Consider the following 23,707-nt stretch of genomic DNA (forward strand, 5'->3'; position numbering starts at 1 on the left):
AAAAAAGCCGGCGAATTTGGCCATTAATGGCTGAAATCGATCGGTTTTGGGGCTGAGTGGCCTTAACCGGCCGATTTCGGCCATTAATGGCCGAATTCGTGGCCGAATCAACGGCCAAATATTCGGGCTTGGTGATGGCGGTGGTCGGGCTAGGGTGGTTTAAGGCCGCGGGAAAAGGGTGGGGATGGGTTTAGGTCGGCCGGCGAGGGAGGGGGGAGGTGGTGCGCTGGCCGTTACGTCGCCGGCTGTGGGTCAAGCTGAAGAAGAAGGTTGCAGTGGTGGGGCGGCGGTGGGGCTAGGGTGGCTGGGTAGTTTTGGGTTTTTTTATTTTTTTTTTATTTTTTTTATTTTTTGGCCAATAAGAAAGCGACACGTGGCTCATGCACCTACTTAACGAATTCTTAAACGGAATCAGTTAAATGGTGGTAAAAACCATTTTTATATTTTTTGTCAGGTGTTAAAATAAAAGTTTTTTTTGGGGGTGTAAAAAACCATTTTCGGGTTTTTATCAGGTGTTAAAATTCAAAATATCCTAAAAAAATAAAAAATAAAAAAACATTAAAATCACAACCCATCCTAAAATTATCATCCAATAAAATGAAAATAGGTGTAAATCCAAACTGATTTCTTTGAATTGCTTTGACCATGCTACTTTGAGACACTTTCAAGAACTACATTAGATAGTTTTTTTAAAAAAAACACACACAAATAACAAAAAACTACATTAGATAGCATAAGCTCATTCCCAAAGTTACCCACAACTTAACTTTACGAGCGGTGGTAATATATTCTTTGTTTTATAAATATGATTATCAAGTGATCATTAATACATGAGAAGCAAATTCGAATAACATAGATATTTTTCTCATATATATAGTGTATAATTTATATAATGATATTGCGATCTTACAAAAATCAATAGTATTTTAATCAAAATATCCAAAATCAAAAGAGCAATTATATGTCTTTTTTTCACAAATATGTTTTAAAATTTGGCATATAGATAAAAAAAAAAGTTTATCTTAATATTTAATAAATTACACGGGCATCACACGGATATAAAACTAGTTTTTATATAATAAATTTTATTTATTTTTATAGAATAGTAATGGATATAAATTTATTTGCCTAATATTTATTTAGTATTTGTATTTTGCAAGACAAATATAAATAGATAATAGAATACGTATTTTGTTATAAGTTGTCAGGCTCCTTATATATTAAAGACAACTTTGATTGTAGGTCATTAACATAGTGCAAATAGATAGTGCATACAATCTTTATGTACTAAAAATGACTTAAAAGTTATATATTGCAATCATAAGTTTCCTTCGCTCCAACCTATCATTATTCTAATAATTAGCATATTTTTTCTTCAACAAAATCAATCCATTAATAAAAAGTCATCCGACATTTACAAATAAAATCTAAATTAACAAATAAAATAGAATCAATAAAGGTTTCGTCATCAAATTTACGGTCGTTGAGAATATCTTGCACTGTGGTACATCCCTCGCATACATCGTTGAATATGTAGTCTTTTCGGAGAGACGGTTTAACGATTTGTTGTAGCCGTAAATATGATTACTATCTGATTCGGTTGAACGTATTTGAGAATTCGACAACCGCTGCGATCCTGAACAAATTTTTACCAACAAACTGATAATAGGGTAAACATGATTTTTTTTTATAAGCCTTGACACATATATAAACTCTAACAAAAACCAAACAACTATATATACTAACAAAAATAAACGACTCCACCATAGGGAGAAACTCTACAATAGGAAGACGGGGGATTATCTACACTACTTGTGTAGATTTATCAAAACCTAAAATGCAACGCTATAGACAAACAAGAAAAAAGGGTTGGAAATAGTCTAACTTCCGAAGAAATTAAACTATTTCCGGCTTATACGGCAAAAAATTATAAACCCTAGAAGAGAAGAGAGAGGAGAATTTAATTCATTTTAGAGGTGATGTATCCTAATAATTAGCATGAACAATGCATAAAGTGTCTAAATATGAAATTCATAAACATATTAGTCAAGACAACATTATGTAGGCCAAAAAAAAAGCAGAAATATCGACGCTACTTGCCGAATATTAGGTCATAAAAATGAAACATTCAAGGGACTATCTTAACCAAATGTTTATGGTGATAGTTAGAGCCCAAAATTTATTTTATACTACTTTATGACGCTTCTTTAGCTTACTTAAGAACTCTTTGTGTTTGAAGTGTGAATGTAGTATGATCTCCTAATATCTATGGCTAAATTTTTCACATTGATAATGAGAGATGGATGAGAATTGAACCCATGACTTTTTTGTCACGCTAACTCCAACATCATGTCAAAGGTCTAACCCAATCAAAAGTTAAAACTGATGATTGAAGCCTCTGTATAGGTTTAATACTTTATTAATAAATATATGACAACATTTTTACAACATATAAATCATTAAGAGACGTTGAAAAAAAAAAAAAAAAAAAAAAAAGACGTTGTTATTAATAAATATATGACAACATTTTTACAACATATAAATCATTAAGAGACGTTGAAAAAAAAAAAAAAAAAAAAAAAAAAAAAAAAAAAAAGACGTTGTTGAATAATGATAAACAAAAAATATGGAAAGGGGATATAAGTATTATTATGTAGTAACTACTTGCACTATTATAGAATTGATGTTGTGATTGAATAGATAAATCTAATAACAAATAATTTAATTGGCAGTCTAAATAATATATCAATGGAAGAGTTTCTTCCAATATATTGATATAAAAATTGAGCAATAATATTTGTATAACACAAACTATTGGGTGCGAGCACCCGCACCCAAGTGTTTGTGTGGCGAGAAGGGAGCGGCGCTGAGGAATTGATCCTTCATTTCAGATTCAACCTTAAACCTCCATTGCCTGCTAACTCCAACACCTGAAACCAACAATTTCAACCTCCATTTCAGATTCAACACCCCAAAAAAATAAAAATAAAAACCAAAAAAATTCAAAAAAATTCGGTAAAAAGGGAGACAATATTTGAATGTACCTCAGCAGCAAGGTATTCGAGGACAGCAGCGAGGTAAACGGGGGAAGCGAAGCTAAGATGTTGAGCGTAACGACCTTTTTTTAGGAAACGATTGATTCAATCGACGGGGAATTGAAGGTTTGCTTTGACAAATTGACGAACGACCTTCTTACGGTCATCGTCGCGATGGCCACCAACGCCTTTGGTGGTGGTTTCGGTTGGAGGTGGTGCGATTTTGTGAACGCTGATGGTCGTGGGTTGGGCGACAATTGAGGATCAGCGGTGGTGGTTTGATGGTGGCTATATATTGGGCGGCAGTTGGGGGAATTATTTGTTTCATTTCTTATTGGGGATATGGAGAAACAGAGAAAAGGAAAGAGAGGAAGAGGGGGAAAGAGGAGAGAGAATGAAATAAAAATAGTTTGTACTTGTATATACTTTGTACATCAGTCAATACAAGTAACAGATCAGCCAATTCATGTTTGATATCAATCAACATTAAAAATATTAATAAAAACGTATCAGCCAACAAAAGATACATATCAGCCAACAAGAAGAATATATCAGCCAACAAAATACTTATCAGCCAATCGAATGAATATATCAGCCAACAAATGAAACATATCAGCCAACAAAAGGATGATATCAGTAAACAAAAGCAATAGGTAAGCCAACAAAATAAACATATCAGCCAACAAAATTAAACATATTAGCCAACAATTAAAATATGCATATCAGCAAACAAAATAAATGTATCAACCAACTAAAGAAACATATAAGCCAAATGATGTCTGATATCAGCCAACAAAGGAAAAGAAAAAAACAGCTAACAAAAAAAATATATTAACCAACACAAAAATCATATCAGCCAACACATGAAACATATCAGCCAACAAGTAAAACATATCAGCTAAGCCAGTCGCACGAAAATTTGCGTGCGGGCATCCACACTCAATAACTTCTCTTTGTATAAATAGAACCAAAAATATTGGGATACTCACAAAAACTTTTGCATTTAATTACATACCAAAGTACACACGGAAGTTTATTGGGTCTAAATTGAAAGAAAAATGGGGAGGAAGCACATTTAATTAACATAATTTTTCTTCCTTGCCGCAGGTATTACTTTTTATTTATTTATTTCTGTTTTTATGATAAGGAGAAGGGTCCTACCAGACCAAAACCTATCACAGGTCAACCCGACCTAGAGCTGGGCATCGTGCCATGTCGGACCGTTGCTGACTGTGCCAGGAGGAGGGTCGTGCCGGGCCTGGGTGATGGCAGGCCGTGCCGTGCCGATCCACCAAATGGCACACCTAGCCCACGGCATGACATGGCCCACGTGACTGGTGGGCGAGGTCGTGTCGGGCCGCGGGCCAACCCATTATTTTTATTTTTATTATTTATAATTCTTTATATTATTATGGTTCTTTTTATTATTTTTATTTTTATAATATTTCTTTTTATTGTTTTTATTTTTATTATTTATAGATTTTTTTAATTATTTTTATTATTATGGGTCGTCCTGGCGGGCTAAAAGTTCGTTCAGTCCGCGGGCTCGTGCCGAATTTTAATTTTTTTGTTCACGGCACGACCCACGGCCCACCCCTTGTTCCTCGTGCCGTGTTGCTAGCGGGCTCATGTCGTGTCGGGCCGCTACCGTGCCGGCCCGTCCCATGCCCAGCTCTAACCCGACCCGGGTTAGCGAGCTAGACAATTTGGGAGTGAGGGGAAGAGTGAGGGAACCCCCACCCCAAATTGCCTCTAGTGGGGTTTGACCGTTTGATCTCACAACCTTTTGGTTGTGAGGTGACAAATCTTACCATTAGACTAAATTTTGCTTGATATTACTTTTTAATTAATCCGCTACATACATGTATATGAATGTGTACTATATGTATTTTATTTTTATTTGTATGTGCTTATAATATTGAAATTGCGTATTATACATACTAATGATATGTGTTAAGTAATTTTTTTTTATATATAGTGATTTTTCGTACTAATAATATACGAAGTAACAATATTTTCGACAGTGATGGTGCAAATGCTATATGTGAGCGCACAATGTCCGGGTGTTCAATGCAGTCCTACTACAGCTTTGTTGTGAAGAATTTGCATGTATTAACAACTTAGACAATATGTGAAATAAGTTAAAATAAGTTGAACTAAACATGACCTAAGTATAACTATCTCAATTGTAGAGTCTTGTATACTTTTAATATGTGTAGCAGACAGGAGCATGACAAAGATATTTTCATTATGATATAAAGGTTCAAATTAGACAATATAATATATTTTAGATAAAACAATAAAAATAAATGAAGATACTTAGGTTCCGCACACTTCACCTTATTTTTGCTGAACTGAAATTATTTTTACTGAACTGAAATTATCTTTGTTGAATTTAAATTATTTTTATTGAATTGAAATTAATTTTACTCAACTAAAATTATTTTTGTTTAACTGAAATTATTTTTACTGATTTTCTATTATATTTATTCTTTAAAGTTACTGAATTTTACTGAATCAAACTTATTTTTACTGAATTGAATTTTTTTACTTAATACTTGCTCCGTTAATTGTTATTTGCAACAATTACTATATTTGGATGCTAGGCTTTAATTGCAACAAAAAATTTTCTTTCCATTTTCGGTAAGTTTTTTTTTTACCAAAATGACCAAAATACCCTCACTTAAAATTATTAGCACGTAATACTATACATAATTACAAATCATTATAACCATAATTTAACTTAATTATCTCATCCAATCAAAAATCGGATTCATCCCCATTATCTTTCTCTCTCCTTCTTCTTCATCTCTCATTTCCCCATTTCTCTATCCTCTTTCAACCCATTCTCATCAATTGAAGAAGAAGACCACCTTTTAGTTATTCAATTTCAGATCTGTGTTATGGGGGTTGTGCGGGTGATTCGTGGCTGGTGGTTTGGTGGGTTTGTGGTTCGCGTGGGTGGTGGATCATGGTTCGTGGGTGGTTTCTGGGTTCATGGGTGGTGGATCGTGGGTTCATGGGTGGTTTTTGGGTTCCTAGTGGTGGATTCGTGGGTTCGTGGGTGGTTTTTGAGTTCGTGGTGGTAGATTCGTGGGTGGTTTCTGGGTTCATGGGTGGTTTCTAGGTTTGTGGTGGTGGATTCTGGGTTCACTACTAGAAATAGGCCGTATTCCGACGGAATCGTTCCGACGGACCTAAATTCCGTCGGAAAATTTGAACTTTCCGACGGAATTAGGGTCTGTTAGAAAATTCCGTCGGAAAGGTACATTACGACGGAAAATCCATCGGAATTCTTGCGACGGAAATTAATTCCCTCGGAACAATAGGCTTCCGACGGAATATTCCGTCAGAAAGTTTAATTTCCGGCAGAATAAAAATCCGTCGAAAATTTCCGACGGAATATTCCCTCGGAAGTCCTAAATGTTCCGACGGAATTTCCGTCGGAATCTTAATTAAAAAAAATAAAATAAAATTAGAGAACCCTTCAAAACCCAAACCCTAAAACAGCCCAAACCCCCCTCCCTCATTTCCGCCACTCTCCTTCCCCTTTCTCCTTCTCTTTCTCTCTCCTCTTCTCTTCCCTTTGTCTGTTCTCCTTCTTTCTTTCACTGTTTCTTCTCCGTTCTCCTTCTTCCTCCTTCATTCTCTTTTCCTTCTCCTTCTTCTCCGTTCTCCTTCATTCTCTTTTCGTCCTCCTTCTTCTCCGTTCTCCTTCTTTCCTCCTTCATTCTCTCGTTATTTCCGTCTGGTGGGTTAAGGTGGCGCAGCATGAGGTGCGGTGTTTCATGGTTTTTTTTGGTCAAATTCGACCATGAAACCTCTAGATCTAGAGGTTTCATGGTCGAATTTGGCCATATTAAACCAAATTCGAGGTGACATTCAAAGCAAAACTCGATTTAAAGGTATGTTTTTTTTTTTTTTTTTATATTTATTTAACACATTGTTCGTTGCTTGGATTGTGGTTGTGGTTTTGAGCGGTTGTGGGTGGTTTTTGGGTGATTGCGGGTGGTTTTTGGGCGGTTGTGATGGGTGGGTTCGGGTTAGGGGTTAGGGTTTGGTGGGTCTGGGTTAGATGGATCTAGGTAAGGGTGTGGTGGTGGTGGTATTTTTGGAAGGTTTCGGGTTTGAGTGGTGGTTGTGGGGTGGTGTGGGTTGGTGGTACGGGTTAGGGGGACTGGTTGGTTAAGGTGGGTGGTGTGGGCTGGTGGTCCGGTTTAGGGGCAGGGGGGCAGTGGTGGTGTGGGTGGGTAGGGGGGTAGTAGGGGGGCAAGGGGTGGGGTGTGGGTGGGTAGGGGGGTAGGGGATGGGCTGGTGGTGTGTGGGGATGAAGGCTGGTGGCGCTGGGTGTGGGTGGGGGTGGTCTGGGCAGGTGGGGTGGAGGGCTGTTTTTTTTATTTTTTATTTTTTTTATTGACTTTTCCGACGGAAATTTCCGTCGGAATATTCCTCTTCCGACAGAAAATTCCGTCTGAAATTTGTGGCGGAATTTCAATGAAAGTCAAAATCAGCGCCGACAGAATTGGATCCGTCGGATGAACGCCTTCCAACGGAATTTCCGTCGGAAAAGGTCGAGTTTCCTACAAAGGGTGCTACGACAGAGTAATTTCGACGGAATTCCGTCGGAAGGCTTGATTCCGACGGAATTTCCTATGTTTCGACGGAATTTTTCCGTCGGAATCCAGCTGTTTTCTTGTAGTGGTTCGTGGTGGTGGATTCATGGTTGGTTTCTGGGTTCGTAGTGGTGGATTCATGGGTGGATTTTGGGTTTGTGGTGGTGCGTTCTGGGTTCATGGTGGTGGTTTCTAGATTCATGGTGGTGGTTTTTGGGTTCGTGGTGGCGGCGTGGGTGGTGGTGTTGGGTGGTTATGTTTAATTGTGGTGGTTATTTTTGTTGGATTAATATTAAGTACATGTCCTTACTTTTCAGTAATCATGGTTAAGAAACATTACCTTTGGTTTCTGATGAGTCTATTTTATATGTATTTTTATTCTTTGTTCCATGGTCATAATTATGCTTATTTGAGCTTTGCGGAGCATTTTTTATTACTATTTACTAATATACGTTTTCTAGTGTTTTTGTAGAGTTGGTATTATTTTATAGGAATTTACAGAATTATGATAATTCCCGAGGTTATTGAGCCACTACAAAAATATTAGAGTTTGATCGTATTTTATTACCGAATATTTTAAACCTAAGACCGAGTTGAAGGAATAAGTTGGCTACGAAAGTTCATGATAGTAGTATGGACCAAACAAGTATGACAATCCAATTTACTAGAATGAATTAGAGGGAGTTTTGGGCCTAAAGCAAACGGAAGCCCAATCCCAAGTGATCAGCTGTTGGGCGTTGAAAAAAGGCGGGCTCGAACGGTCGTGAGAGTGGAATGTCGGCTGCTTTTGGAGTTTTATTCTGAATGGGATTTGTAAAAAGCCCATTTGCTTGGTTATATAAAGGAAGGAGTTACGTAGCTTTAGGGTAGGAATGGCAACGGATCGGATTCGGGTCGGATGGAGCTTCACCCGCATCCACCTGAATCCACCATCCGCTCCACCCGCATCCGATCCATCCGTCATCTGCGGGTGAAACGGGTGGATTGAATGCTTAGCAGGTGATAATTATAATCCTACTCTATCTATTTATTTTTTTTAAAAAAAAACCTTTTAGCCAATATTAAACTTGAATAGTAAACTACTTCGTATTAATTAACTCTCAATTCTTTAATACAACAATAATCAATAAATAAAAAAATTATGATCTTACTTGCAATTGTTACATAGTAGTGATAGTACAGTATATTGAGGGGGGGAGGGGGGGGTGGGCTTTAGTTTTATATTTTTTAAAAAATAAAATTAAATAAAATTTAGAATTTTTTTTTTAATTTTTTGTAGAACTATACGTACATATATAGTACTATATATGAAATTGCGAAAAAAATAATAATTATATTTATACGGATAGATGGAAAATCTGGTGATAACGGATGACAGATCGGGTGACGGATGAAACGGAGCTCCACCCAAATCCGACCCGATTCGTCACCCGCTTCATTTGTCATCCTCCCTTCATCCATTTAACGCGGATTTTCGTCCATTTATTTATTTCGGGTAAATCGGGTTTGCGAATATCTATTTAGAATTGCCATCCCTACTTTAGGGGAGTAGGTTTTAGATTAGATTTTTGTTCTTTAGATTAAATTTCATAATTTAGTTTAGTTCTTGGTTTTTTACGCAAACTACAGTTTTTAGTTTTTATTATTGCTTTTCTTTATTTAGTTTGGAGGATCTTTAACTTTATGTTTAATCTATTTTGTTTTTATAGTAGCTTGTTATTGCTTTCTTATTAGTTTTATTATTATTGCTTTAATTATGCTTAATTTAATTGCTTTGATTAGTTTAGATTTAATTATGTGCGAGTAGTTTAATTCTAGGGTTCTTGGGGAATTCATAATTAATATGAAGGGATGAATTATTTTGATTGATTATTGATGTTGCATGATAATTTCTTATTGAATTGTTTTAATTCTTTGCAATTGGATTATGAACGAGCAAGTGTGATTTGATTGTAAACGTATAGCAATATTGAATTGATTAATCGAGCAGATGTTAATTTGATATTAAAGGCTATTTTCAATAGGAATTTAGGTCTAGTAAATTGCGAGAGCATGTTAAATCTATGTTGATTAATAAATTGCGAGAGCCTGTTAATCATGTTATGTTTGCAATGTCAATCGTTGATTGTTATGTTTTATCCCAGAGTATTAATTATTGGTGAACCTGTGACCCTAGGGCTTTTATTATTGATTGCCCCCTTATTAATTTTTGTCATAATATACTTCCCACAATCTTATTTGTTCCCTAATAATTCGGATTATAATAGATTAGAATTAAAAGAACGTTGTTTCCCTGTGGATTCGACCCTACATCCTTATCTATATTAGTTAGAGGTATTTAGGAATCACTTTTGATTAGGTGATACGACTTTATATGTCAGTTTCGCACACACCCCCTTTTTTGCAATTAACAATTAACGGAGGAAGTTTTTTTTTTTTAAGGTGAAGTGAACAAGGTCTAATATATTATTTTATATGAAATTCATTGAATATAAAGATTAGACTTTTAGAGGTATGTGGTGAGAAGTTAAAATAAAGATATTTCTATTTATATATTGGATACTTTGAAAAGAAAATTAATATTTTAGTAATAAAATGAAATATCTATATAAATAGAACCAAAAATTATGGAACAACACTCACAAATTTTTTTCCTCTAAGAACTACAAACAAGAACTTTCTTTTTTTAAGTATTTTTTTTAATTTAATTTGTAAGACATTAATCACAAATTAATGGTTGTTGATTATTTAAATGCTAATTTTATAGATTCAATACCAGCCAATCAATTATACAAAGTACTCCGTAATATTTAGATAAGTTACTATTTTATCATGTAAAATAAAACGAATAAAAATTGGCACCCATATAATCTTAAATTTATTACTTTTATATTTTATTCACTTATAAATATTGCTGAACATATAAAAATTGAACATACAAACTTACAAATTTATAGTGAATCGGGGCATTGTCCGAGCTAATAACTAGTTTGAATTGAAATTTCATTTTGAAAGGTCGAGTTTAATCTGATCCAAATTTTTCCGAAATCCAATCCGATCCAATCTCAATTATTTTTTGATAGTTTTAATCCAATATAAAATTCAAATATAATAAACTACCATTTTTAGGGGGGGGGGGCATTGGTCTATATTGGTGCACAATTCATGTTTTTTTTTAATAATGCAAGTTAAAAATAATAAAATAAAATAAAATTGAATATTACAAATTGGTCTACATTGGTCATACACTCTACAATCTTGAAATATGCCTTAGGGAGGACTAAAATAGTCTAGTTTAGTTAAGCTTATTGTGGTGTATATGTTATTAAATTTAAGTAGCTTTAAAAAATATTTTAGACTTCTAATATAATTTTTTGTTTGGGTTATTTTAATCCAAACCAATCTGATCTGATCCGGGAATATAATATTTTTTTGGAAAAAAAAATAACGGATCCAAATTAATTTAGTTTGGATTGGATTAGATTTCAATTTTTATCCAAATAGTGTGCAACCACAATAGGACGTTAAAAATAACAAACAACCAAGAATTAGTTTGATCATTTGACCAAAGCTCTTATCTTATCCAGAAAATATGAACAAGAGATACATGCCTATGGCCTATGAGCCTATCTAAGCATCTCCATAAACTTTATTTGAACAGAAAACACCTACAAGTTGATTAACCATCAATTTGTTATGTAATTCTACACATAAATATAAATGATTTCCTCAAAGAGAACTAGAAGCAAGAAGGGTGTTGGGGGCATGTACATAACAAACAATAGGAGGGAGTGGATAACACGAAACCTGCCATTAACAAGTTTTAAAAAGCCTTCATAAATATTAAAATTTTAAAGTATCCAAACATAAAAACCAGATCATGATCGTTGATTTAGACAGCAATTTAGAAAACACTAAAATTACAAGCAACAGAGCAACTAGGGATATCTCAGCATGCCCTTACTACACATGCAAGACCCTGAAAAACCATGCTCCAATTTGTAAACGTAAATTTCAATTTCAGCCAACAGTTGAGCCCTAACACTTACCCCAGAGGGCCCAAAGGGAATGACCAGATGCAAGACAAATCACTTACATAGCTCTGCACCTAAATCCAAACAACAAAATTACGATCAATTATTTTAGACATCTCTTCACAGATGGTAATATGTTTCACTTCAAGGGTGAATAGAGGGAAGTGGGTATTCAGCAGCAAGTATAAAACACACAACACCGGAGGATATTGTTACAGGAATTAAAAAAAAAAAAAAAAAAAAAATCAAAATCTTACCTGCAGTTATACAGATTCATTTTCTTCTTGGCAAGCATATCCTTGAGCCTCCCTGGAGTGGCAACAACTATATGAAGACTCTGCTTAACAACGTCCAATTGTGATTTCATATCCACCCCTCCAATGCACAGTAATGGTCTCAGTTCTGGCCATCCATCCTTCTTTAGCAGAATCAGAAACTGCTCCACAACCTGGTAAGTCTGCCTCGCGAGCTCCCTAGAAGGGCAAACTACAAGCCCAAACGGGCCTTCTCCATGTTCAAGAGGCATCATTTCCTCTTCCTGCAGGGCCAACATTGTGAGGGGCAAGACAAAAACCAATGTCTTCCCCGAACCAGTAAATGCAATACCAATCATGTCTCTGCCAGACAAAATAACAGGAAGCCCTTGCACTTGGATTGGTGTGGGTTGAAAAAGGCCCTTCGATTTTAACTCCTCCAATACAGGTTCAGGAAATCTCATCTCCTTAAAAGTCTTGATAGGCGGCGGAGGGTCATCACCATCAACAATAATATGCCATTGCTTCCGAATGGTGTCACAATGCTTCTTCGACATCTTCCTTATGGCTAAGGGAGGTTTCCACCCAGTCCAAAGAGGCTCTGTTTATGTTATACCTTTTGCCAGCTCACGAACCGACATCAGGGATTTCTTGTCTGAAAGATTCTCAATCATTTCCTTTTCTTGTAGGACAATTTGCTCAGATGTTTTCTGTGCACATATTTTGTACCAAAAAAAGCAAATATCACCATCTTTCTTTTGCTAAGCTATAATGAATTGATGATCAATATTCATCAACACGCGATACGCAAGAAGAACTAATTAATCATGCGGGACGCCAATTATATAATTTTGGAGGAATATGAGTAAGAACACCAATCTTGTAACAGGGGATATGCAACTGAAATTGTAATGTTTAAACATGGCATATCAAATTAAAATCTTCCTCAAATTCTCAAAACCACCCTTATTTTTCTCTAATATCCCCAAATATACTTCTTTTAGGTTTATGAGTTTCTAGACTAATTGAGTGTAGTTTGCTCATTTCTTTGCTTATTTCTTTGCTCACACTACAAACTTGTGTCTCCAAATTACATAAATGAACCTACGTGGGATTTGAACCCACATCTTTTGTGCATTTGCACAATGCTCTACACTCGAGCTAGTAGGCTAACGTATTTAAAACATTCAAACACACTCACAAATGAGCATTAATTTGACAAAATGAGCAAGAATCATTTGCTCATTTGACAAATGAGCATTAAATAGTTTGCTCATTTGACAAAAGAGCATTGAATTCTTTTGCTCATTTGATAAATGAGCAAAAATTATTTGCACATTTTTGCTCACTTGATAAATGAGCAAAAAATTATTTGCTTATTTGACAAATGAACAAATAATTATTTAATGCTCATTTAAATGAGCAAATAATTGTTTGCTCATTTGATAAATGAGCAAAAAATTATTTGCTCATTTGATAAATGAGCAAAAAATTATTTGCTCATTTGATAAATGAGCAAAAAATTATTTGTACATTTTATCAATATAAAATGTGTTTCCTAATATCAATATTGTTACATTCATTCCTGACAACTAACCAAATTTTACTTACAACCAAATAGATAATTCTGTTGTTCAGAAGGTATAGGAACTTCAAAGTCCATGTTCACTTATTGTTTTCAGCCAGAATGTTTGAAATTGTCTGCAAGCCCTTTGGAAGATCTCCCCCAAAAACTGGTTTAGCAGGTTGGGCAGACATCGTGACATTCACTTTTCTAACCCAGGGAAGTGCTGCCACCTCCTCATTTGCTTTCTACTCAAACTGCAAAAACACAACAATTATATACCCCGTATTAATGCATAATGATTGAAGCCCAAACACACATTACAAGGCAATAGGCGGTGTAGAGTCAGTTAGAGGTTAGTGTATACTATATAGAATTAAGGCAATAAATTATGATAGTTCTACATGACATATCAAACATCTACAAAAATGCTCCAAGGAAAAAATATGACACCAGAACATACATCAGCAACAATCAAATTTGTAACATGGAATTAATTTATCATGTCCTTGACTGGACAGGCTGGGGTTGTAAGGTCCAAGCGAAATGACACCTGAAATCAGAGGTTCAGAGATCAGAAAATAATGATAAATTACAAAGTTACAAGAGCACAATATTATTTAGATGACCTCTCCTGAAGTTTCATCAATTTGTAGATCCTTCACAAAGCCACAAGAAACAATGGCGGTTCCAAAGTCTGGATCTATGATTTGAGACAATGCTTTGAGGACATCACTCTCAGCTTCTTTAATTGAAGATGTTGAAGCGCCCACTGAGTGTCAAAAAATAAAGACATGTTGACATACATGACTATGTGAGTGACTAGACAGAGAGGTATTAGGCACAAGTTTATGTATTCGACAATTAAAAAACATTCTATTAATTCAAATTTGAAAATGGGAATTGAAATTATACTATAAGTAATTAGCTTAAGCTGCTGCAAGGCAGTTCACTAACAGGATACCTTTGTTTATTTAATAACTGTTATCCATTTGATCATATATTGAACCAGAGATCAAAGGTCAAATATCATATAGTAAGAAAAATAGAGTAACATCCTAAAACACCCAAACCAGCCAATGTTCAAAGGCACCATGAGGACAACAAACCTTATACATCAATAGGAAACAAAACTTATTGACACATGTAAGACAACTCACAATCAATACAACTGTAGAAATTGATGCTGAAAATGTCAGAACACCTAGAAGCTAGAAGCTGAGACTCAATACAATCTTGGGGAATTTTAAATAAGAAGAGCATCAATTAAATATGTACTACATTTGAAATTGATAAAATCAAACTAAAATCAACGAAAATTACCTTGATAAAGAATCAATGAAGCAAAATTAAAACTAAAATCATCTAATAAGTACTCAAATATAGAAAACGCCAGGAAAAAAAATTGAACGGAAATTGAATCAAAAATCGCAAAAAAATTGACAAAAACCTTAAGTAATCAAACTTTAATCAACGAAAATCAAACTAAAATCAACGAAAATTACCTTGACAAAGAATCAATGAAGTTAGAAGCAGAATTGATGAAGAATCAAAGCAAAGGAAGAGAGCAGTAAGAAGGGCACAGAGAAATTGAAGGAGGAGAGAGAAAAATGGAGCGTCGAATGAAGGAGGAGAGTGAGAACACTGGAAAATTGTATATGAAATTACATTTGATTGGGATAAATTGTAGCCAATGGATGCAATTGATCCAACGGTTGTAATATGTCTTCACATATAATAGGGTTCTCACATAAGGGAGGTGGTCTCATATGATCATATATGTGTGTGTGTGTGTGTGTGTGTGTGTGTGTGTAGCATAAGTTGATTGTCCTTTTGCTTTTATGACAACTATTCTCTATTGAGGCCCTAACAGTTTTTTTTTTTCCTCAGATATTTATGCTTGGATGAGGCTGATCGACTAGTCGATTTAGGATTTGAGGATGACATCAGAGAAGTCTTTGACCATTTTAAAGCTCAGAGGCAGACAATCCTTTTCTCTGCTACTATGCCAACAAAGATCCAGAATTTTGCTAGAAGTGCATTGGTTAAGCCTATTGTTGTTAATGTTGGTAGAGCTGGGGCTGCTAATCTTGACGTCATTCAAGAAGTGGAGTATGTTATCAACTTGTTGGGTATGAGAAGTGTGGAGAACGGTTCAAGAAGGCAAAGGGGGTGCATAGCTTAGGATTTTAAACTATGGGCTATTGCTTGGTGTTAAGCAATGGTGAATGGCAAAGGGCTGACTTCAAATGGACATATCTCAATATATAGAAGTGGTATTGAGATGATTCAAGTTGGAGGTGATAGCTCGTCTCAAGAGCTTTCCAACGAAAGGTCATAAGCTCGATTTGGTCAAGAATCGAGGGAGTTATGGCCGTTTTACAAAGAACTGTCCGCACAGTGCGGGAGTTCGACCGAACTTTTGAAAAGTTCGGTCGAACCTGGATTTGAAAAAGACTATGCAGCCTTTTGACTTCTAGAGGAGGTTCGGTCGAACCAAAGAGGAAGTGTGACCGAACCACTTGAAGTTCGATCGAACTCTTGGTAGGTTCGGTCGAACCATCGACCCCCTGTTCCAACGCTGCAATTTTTTTTATTTCGCTCGGGATGTAATCTTAGCCGTTGATCTTCTTGCACTATATATGATCATGTTTTTTCATTGGAGAGAGAGCAAGAGGATGAAGGAAAAGATGTAGAGAGAGAGCCTCAATGTAAACCCAAACACTTAGGGTTTGAGTGTTTGAGAGGGTGAGTTTGGGGTGGAACTTTCATGGTGATTGAAAACTTTTAAACTACATTAATCTTCATCAAAATTGTTACTCCATAGTGGATTGGTGGGTTTTTCTCCCGGTTCTCCGGTTTCCCACGGTAAATTCTCCTTGTCTCGTTTACTTGTTTTTCTGTCTTCGTTGTTGTTAATTGTCGTTAATCGCAAACTAGCTAGCACATTCGCTTAATCCTTTCACAACTATGACATGCCTGCTGAGATTGAGAATTATGTCCATCGTATAGGTCGGACAGGAAGATGTGGGAAAACAAGAATTGCGACAACATTCATAAATAGAAACCAGAGTGAGACTACACTGCTTGATTTGAAGCATCTTTTGCAAGAAGCCAAGCTGAGAATACCACCAGTATTGGCTGAACTTGATGACCCAATAGATGATTTAGAGCAGTAAATCTCTGTTACTCACTGCGAGAAACATTTTTGTTTCTTACAGTGGCAGTTTCGTAAATAAAATGTAAGTGGAGTCCAAGGGTGTTCGTATTGTGAGCGGCTTTGTCACAGGATCCAAAATTGCCCAAAATTGGAGCATCATAAGACACAATAGCTTGTTAATTCGAGAAAGGATTATTTTGGTGGTGGGGGCTATAGAGGAGAAATCTGATGCTTTTCTCTGCTCAATTTTCTTAGTTTTCTTGTATTTTTTTACATCTTGATGTTTACTCCCCGTTGGTATGCTTGAAATCTTATGTTCTTTATAATACATGTATGAAGCTCAATGTTTCACGATAGTTTATGTTGTATAACAATATCAATATTACTTTTGAGAGATGAAGAGAGAAAGATGATCCAAATTAATTGATTTTAGATATTTACTAGATTTTGGCCGGTTAATTCTCCGTGTTATTGTATGAACAACAATATAACTTTTCAAAGAAAACAAACTTAAATTTCATAATTGATTATTGTTAGCGTTTACTACTTTGATTCTACACAACTAGAATCAAATAACAATGGTGGACAAACCCTAGAATGTGTATAGATTTCAATAAAATATACAACACCAAATACTTAACGTATTATCACAAACCAAGCACTAAATTAACAATATAATTCAGAATTTACAGCAAAATAACACTAATGTGAAAGATTCTTTACTTGCCTCTCTCCAAGCCGAAATCCACCAAGAACATGATAAAAACAATGACCACGTGAGTCTTCTATACCGGATACTTGACTAAGGCGTGTATACACTTTCCTAAAGTGATAATTTCCCCCCACCACGGTGCTTGGGTTGAAACCGGAAACTCACTTTGAGATACAATAGCCAACACCACACTCTAAGCATAAAGATGTGTGATAAGATGATTAAATTCTCAAACTATAAACTTAATGATGGAGAATTAAAGAAGAGTTTGCAAGATTCTTCAATAAAATTGTAGATAAGAGAGAGTTTTTTTTTAGAGAGGAATATTTTGTTCTATATTTCGAAAAAACGAAAGCATCGATACGATATATAGGAAATAACCGCAAAAACCGAAGACGAGCGAGGAGGCGCGGGCACGCCACCACAGCCGCGTTGGCGCGCCACCCCTGCGCGCGGGCGCTCCTCCTCGTTCTTCCAAAAAACCAAATTTCCAGAAACCTTGCGCGATTTAGGCGCGGTTTAGGCGCGGGTCGCGCCAAACCATGGCGCGGGCGCGCCTCCAAAACTTGACAGATTTTCCAGATACTAAGCGCGATTTTGTCGCGCTTTTGGAGCGGTCCGCGCTTGTCTTTCACGAGCGCGCTAACAAGTGGAGCGATCTCTCCACTACAACACTCTAAATAATCCAACAATTATAAAGTCTTTTGTGTTTAAATATGTTTTTGAAACAATATGACAATTTTATTTTAGTGTATATGGTATATCTTCAAAAATTGACATGTATCATACATCGATCCTGTTTTAATGTAATTTTACAATGAATCCAATTGTTACGGGTCGTACACTTCAAATCCTTAAACAAAATATGAGGTAAAAATCTTACCAAGTAAATCAAGCCTTCCTCAGTTAAATATGTTAGGTATCTTATTAACTATTACAAATTCATAATTAGTTGTGTCAATAATATTGAGTACAATAGTTTACTTTAACAGGGAAACGTATATAAACACAACAATACAACATTCAGAGATTGGAATAGCTTAAGTACTCGGCTACAGATTGAATAAAAACATCGAAAAGAAACACGTAAGAAAAAATGCGTCAAATATCATCATTTTACGCCATATATTCAGCTTTCCGCCATTGGAGCTGTAACTTGTGGGATCCTTACCAGTAGCATCAGCTGCAAGAAGCACCAAAAGAGTCATATATTCAGCAAATTTTGAGGTTTAATTTAACACTCAAGTACGTGTCAAATACTCCATAAAATTGTTATTACTTCTGTCCTTTAATAAAAGTCTCATATTGGAAGATAAATTGTACCGAAGTATTGTTAGTCAAAGTAGAATAAAAAAATTAAGGTAATGAGAATAATTTACTTCCTTTGATTGGATAATGATATATGTAGCTATTAAGAATAATTTGAGAAATTTTATGATAAAATCATGCGCAAATTAGTGTAATTACGTTTTTTTTTATTGTCATAAATCTTTTTTGGCTCACACATGGCCTAAGGGTTATGTTTATCATTTTCTTGGTTATAACCATGATGTTTCAAACAATGTCACTCTTTATTTAATGATAATGTAGTACTCGTAGCAATTATCACCTCCAGTAATATTGGCCGATTCAATGAAAATCCGAGCTTCAGGAGATTTAGGGTTCAACTTAAGGAGACCTGCGCCAAAACAACAAAAAGAAGGTAAACGTAACGTATGAAGTGTGCGACCTCAATATCATGAATGAGGTTATAAACACATATGAAGGATCACACCAAATTTATTCAAGTACATGAGTTCAAACATCTTGCTAGTGACCTCTCACAGATTAAGCGGTTAAGCCAGCCCAATTTCGCAAGTCAAACTTGAGAGTAGAGGGGGGAGGTAAGGGAATCCCCCTACTTACAAGCAAATGTTGTTGGTGGAGCTCAAACTTGTGACCTCAAAGTCACAAGGTAAGCTTTCCACCAACTCCACCAAGCTTTGATTGGTACATTTAAGACAATACTTATATACTATTCCGTAACATTTGTTTTCACATACTCCGCATTTAAAAATAAAAAATAAAAAAATAAATCAAAGTGAAGCATGTAAATAATGCAAAAAGTCAAAATGATGCTAATAATCTACGACGATGTGTATGAGTATATATCAGAGAAACAATTCGAGTGAGATAGAATTTATCAATGAGCCGGCTAAGCTGGTTACATACCTATGCAGTCCAAGGAACTCGAAACAGTATGACACATAGAAGGAAGCCTAAGAGCAAGAGTTCCATTGAGCTTAAGGCCGAGGGTAGGCTCATTTCGATCCTTAACAAGTATGCATAGACACTTTTTGGTAATATTTAGCTTCTTGTACAAGACCGTGCAGCACTGCGAAGATGGCGCTTTTACCTCGCCGGTTACATAGTTGAGGCAAGATGAAAGACTGACTAGTTGTTGTTGACATTCATCCTTGTCCTTGCTGAAGTCCGAGCTCACAAAAGCTAGCATTGTTGCTAGTACTAGCAACAGAAATGTAGCTTGATTAAGCTTCATTAAACTCATTTTTTGAAATGATTGATTAATTTCTTGATGTGTTAAATTTGGCCATAACATTAATATATAGAGCTCTTTTTTGTTCCGAATGCATGATTGTATGCCACAATTTTGTAGCTACTAAAAGCAGTTCTTTTCACCTGGCAGAAAGCAATAGAATTAGTAAAATAGTAATAGAAAACTACAAGTCTCACCCCTCAAGTTAAAATAACGTGAGATTCAGGGAAAAAAATCATCTTATAATGTGAAATGTCTTGTACAAATAGGTATACCATAACACCTAAATCAAATAAAGTTTTGTTTTTCCTTAAGCTTCCTATATGGAAGCCTCGCATTCGGATTGGTTATTCGTATTTACCACTTACAAGCTAATAATGGGGGACAGAGCCTTTTAAAGAATTGGTATTAGGGTAATGTTGATGTTACTAAATAATTCTATATTTTATTCTCTCTATCCCAAAATTAAGTATTTATTTCTATTTCATGGTCGAACTTTAAATTTTTTGATCAAATATTCTTATTAATATGTATATAAAAATAAACAAATTGTATCGTTGAATGCGTCTCAGTGTGTATTTTTATAATATTAATTTTTTATAACTTTATTAATTGAAGTTAAAAATATTGATGATTAAAGATGTGCGTTGAAAACCTCGTTAAAGGAAATAGACACTTGATTTTGGAACATAGAGAGTAATAGTTTATTGATGAATAGTTTTTAGACAATTCAATATTTGTAACAATAACTTGTAAGCTTTAGCATATTAATTCGTGCTTAGAATTTGTTTTCTTATGAAGTGAATAAGATTTATTTTAATTGAACATGTAGTTGTTCAAATTAATTAAGAAATTTTAATTTGACTATAACCACCCTACAATTATTGTCAGTTTTAGATATTATCACCTACATTATTTATTATTATAATTAATCATCAACTATTTTTTAAAACATCCAATTTCCCCATCAGATTGTCCAACCCCTCCTACATGACTTCCCTAATATATTGTCAAAGTCAAGTTTTAGAAGGATTTTAATATTGTTAGTAGGATTTGTCTATAGAATGACCAAAAAAAAAAAAAAAAAGAAAAAAAAAAGAAAAGAAACATACTCCCCCTTGTCCCCGAAAGAATGACCCTTATGGCCAAAATTTAGTCTCAAAATAATCATCCCATTTGCATTAAAATACTCTCCAATTTGCAAAATTATTTGTGCAAAGTTAGCTTCCACATATAAATTTTGTTTTTTTCATGTACTTTTATTACTTTCTTTCTCTACTTTTTTGCAAACCCCATGTGAATTTCACTTTCTAATGTACTTTTACTACTTCCTCTTTTACTTTCTTGATTCCCGTGAATTTTGCCCATAAGTCATTATTTCGTGACAGAGGGAGTAGTATTCTGTACTATACATAACGTAATCCAATCCGCTACGGATTTTCATTAAGTTATTGTGTTCATGTTAAATTGTGAGTGTCATAGGGCGTGTTAAGCACTAGTATTTAGGTAGGTAGTTTTTTTTTTTTTTTTTTTTTTTTTTTTTTTTAAAGAAAGCTTTTGTGTAGCTTTTAGCTTTTTCGACTTGGTCAAAACGATACCTAATAAAAACTAGGCATGTTCGGCAAGGTAGTGGTGAAAGTAGCTTTTAGTGTTTATTGTAGCTTTTGCCAAAAGTTGAAACTTTTAATATTTGAATAGCTGTGGGATTTTTTTTATTTTTTTTAGGAAAAATTATCAACAATAATCCCAACTTTGCTCCATCCGTCCAAAATAATCCCAACTTTCGATTATTTTTAATAATCCCAACATTATACTTTATCCGCCCAAAACAGACCCAACCAGCCATCCAACTTGCTATTGCAAGTTGCGGACATGTGTCATCTTACGATATGTTAAAAAAAATAAAGGAAAAAAGAAGAAAAGGAAAAGAAAAAGAAAAAAAAACCGTCAGCCTTCAACCCAACCACCGCCACTACCGAGCCCAACCCCCTGACTCTCAGACGCCCGCCGCCACCCAGACACCTTCCCCCTCCCCCGGCGCCGGCGCCGCCCGAACCATTCTCCCCCTTCCCCTTAAACCACCATCCCCTCACCCCCAAACCCCACAAAACAACCTAAAAAACCCTTCCCACGCCCGACCGCCCCTTCCCCCACGCTCGAAACCCTAACAGCTACGCTAGGGTTTCGAGGGTGGGGAAAAGGGCGATCGGGCATGGCTTGGGTAGGGTTTTTTTAAGGCTATTTCGTGGGGATTTGGAGTGAGGGCCGAGGATGGTGATTTAAGGGGAAGGGGGAGGCTGACGGCGGGAGAGGGATAGGAGCGGCGCCGACCGTGGGTAGCTGGATCCGGCACTGGCAAGGGGAGGGGGAAAGGGTGACGCCTACCGGAGGGGATGACCTGGGGCGGTGCGGGGGGATATGGTGGTTTTTATTTTTTAATTAATTAGTTTTTTTTTTTAATTTTTGACCAATCACAAACCTTAAGAAAAAAAAAGAAAAAAACTACCTGTTTAATAGGTCATCTGGGACTGTTTTGAACGGATGAAGTATAAAGTTGGGATTATTAAAAAATAATCCAAAATTGGGGTTATTTTGGATGGACGGAGCAAAGTTTGGATTATTCTTTGACAATTTTTCCCTTTTTTTTTTATTTTTATTTTATTTTTATTTTTTTTTCTTTTTGGTGAAAATTAGTTGTAGAATTTTTATCCAAAATTTTCGGAAATAAAATCCTATTTTTGTTTTTCTATCCTTCAAATTTGAAATATTGTTTTTAATACTTATCTCAAATGCATAACGTTTAAATAAATTGTTTTGCTATTTATCTCATGCCTAAGATTATAAATTTATATAGCTACATATGACTTGATCTTATTGTGTTTTGCGTTTTTCATTTCAAATTATTAAAAAAAAACAAAAAGAAAAGAAACTGCATTCTTTACAAAAGACGTAGCTCTACATCGTATCTTATTGACTCTATTATGTTATAAAAATTTGACTAATAATATAATTATAATTTTTGTAATAATGAAATAATAATTTTAATTTAAAAATCTATTGAAACTCAACGGCTAATTTACCGAATAGACAGCTAACAACTACTACGACAGCTTACAGCTACCCACACAACTATTTTTGTCGAACACGAAGTATCCGAAACGAGTGTCTAATACTTGCTAAGTATCCAAAATGAGTGTCTAATACTTGCTTCCAAAAGGTTTGTGTTATCTCTTTTTCATATGAGGTTGAAGAATTATCATACCATCAAACTCACGAAGTGTTGCTAGTGATCACAACAGAATTGGAATCGACAGTTCCGAAACCAAAAATGAATTTGGAGGTTCCGATTACAGGTAAACCGATTGCAAACTTGACGACTGTACTGGTTCCCAATTTTTTTTGAACGTAAACAAGTTAGATACCTGATTATCCAACATATATTAATGTACATACTCAAAAATTAAATAAAAAAAAGCATATACGTTTAATTAAAGGCGTCAACTCATATAATTGGAGCGAATTTGGTTAAGTCAATACCAATTTAAGTTTGGGTCATGCTAAATCATTGTGCCCATACAAGTCGAAATCTTGATCAAGTTATTTTCAAGTTGAGTCAAGTCTCATTTTGACACCTCTAATTAGATAGTGAAAACCAAAAAACAATATTGAAGCCATAAAATAAAAAATGCATGGCCCCACTATTTTATATATAAAAAAATAATAATTAATCAATAAATAAATAAAACTAAAAAAAATAAATAAATAAACTTTTACATTCTTGCATTCAATCCTTTTCCTT

The 23,707-nt window shown here is 35.1% G+C and overlaps 3 protein-coding genes across 3 annotated transcripts; 1 reads left to right on the top strand and 2 right to left on the bottom strand.

The window, feature by feature from the left end:
* Positions 1-11,352: 11,352 nt before the first annotated feature.
* Positions 11,353-12,493, bottom strand: LOC110704675 (DEAD-box ATP-dependent RNA helicase 35-like). The gene is made up of 2 exons (XM_021882493.1): positions 11,940-12,493; positions 11,353-11,455 (listed from the first exon to the last, which is right to left on the bottom strand). Exons 1-2 carry the CDS (start codon positions 12,491-12,493, stop codon positions 11,353-11,355), a joined length of 657 nt encoding a protein of 218 aa, XP_021738185.1.
* A 2,617-nt stretch (positions 12,494-15,110) lies between these two features.
* Positions 15,111-16,679, top strand: LOC110704676 (DEAD-box ATP-dependent RNA helicase 35-like). Its single transcript, XM_021882495.1, has 4 exons — positions 15,111-15,154; positions 15,391-15,632; positions 15,720-15,800; positions 16,513-16,679. The coding sequence occupies exons 1-4, from the start codon at positions 15,111-15,113 to the stop codon at positions 16,677-16,679; spliced, it is 534 nt and encodes a 177-aa protein (XP_021738187.1).
* Positions 16,680-18,226: 1,547 nt separating this feature from the next.
* Positions 18,227-20,013, bottom strand: LOC110704706 (protein YLS3-like). Its single transcript, XM_021882518.1, has 3 exons — positions 19,584-20,013; positions 18,982-19,050; positions 18,227-18,555 (listed from the first exon to the last, which is right to left on the bottom strand). The coding sequence occupies exons 1-3, from the start codon at positions 19,969-19,971 to the stop codon at positions 18,425-18,427; spliced, it is 588 nt and encodes a 195-aa protein (XP_021738210.1). The 5' UTR covers positions 19,972-20,013; the 3' UTR covers positions 18,227-18,424.
* Positions 20,014-23,707: the final 3,694 nt, after the last annotated feature.

The sequence above is a fragment of the Chenopodium quinoa genome, unplaced genomic scaffold, assembly GCF_001683475.1.
Source record: "Chenopodium quinoa cultivar QQ74 unplaced genomic scaffold, ASM168347v1, whole genome shotgun sequence".
Lineage (NCBI taxonomy): Eukaryota > Viridiplantae > Streptophyta > Magnoliopsida > Caryophyllales > Amaranthaceae > Chenopodium > Chenopodium quinoa.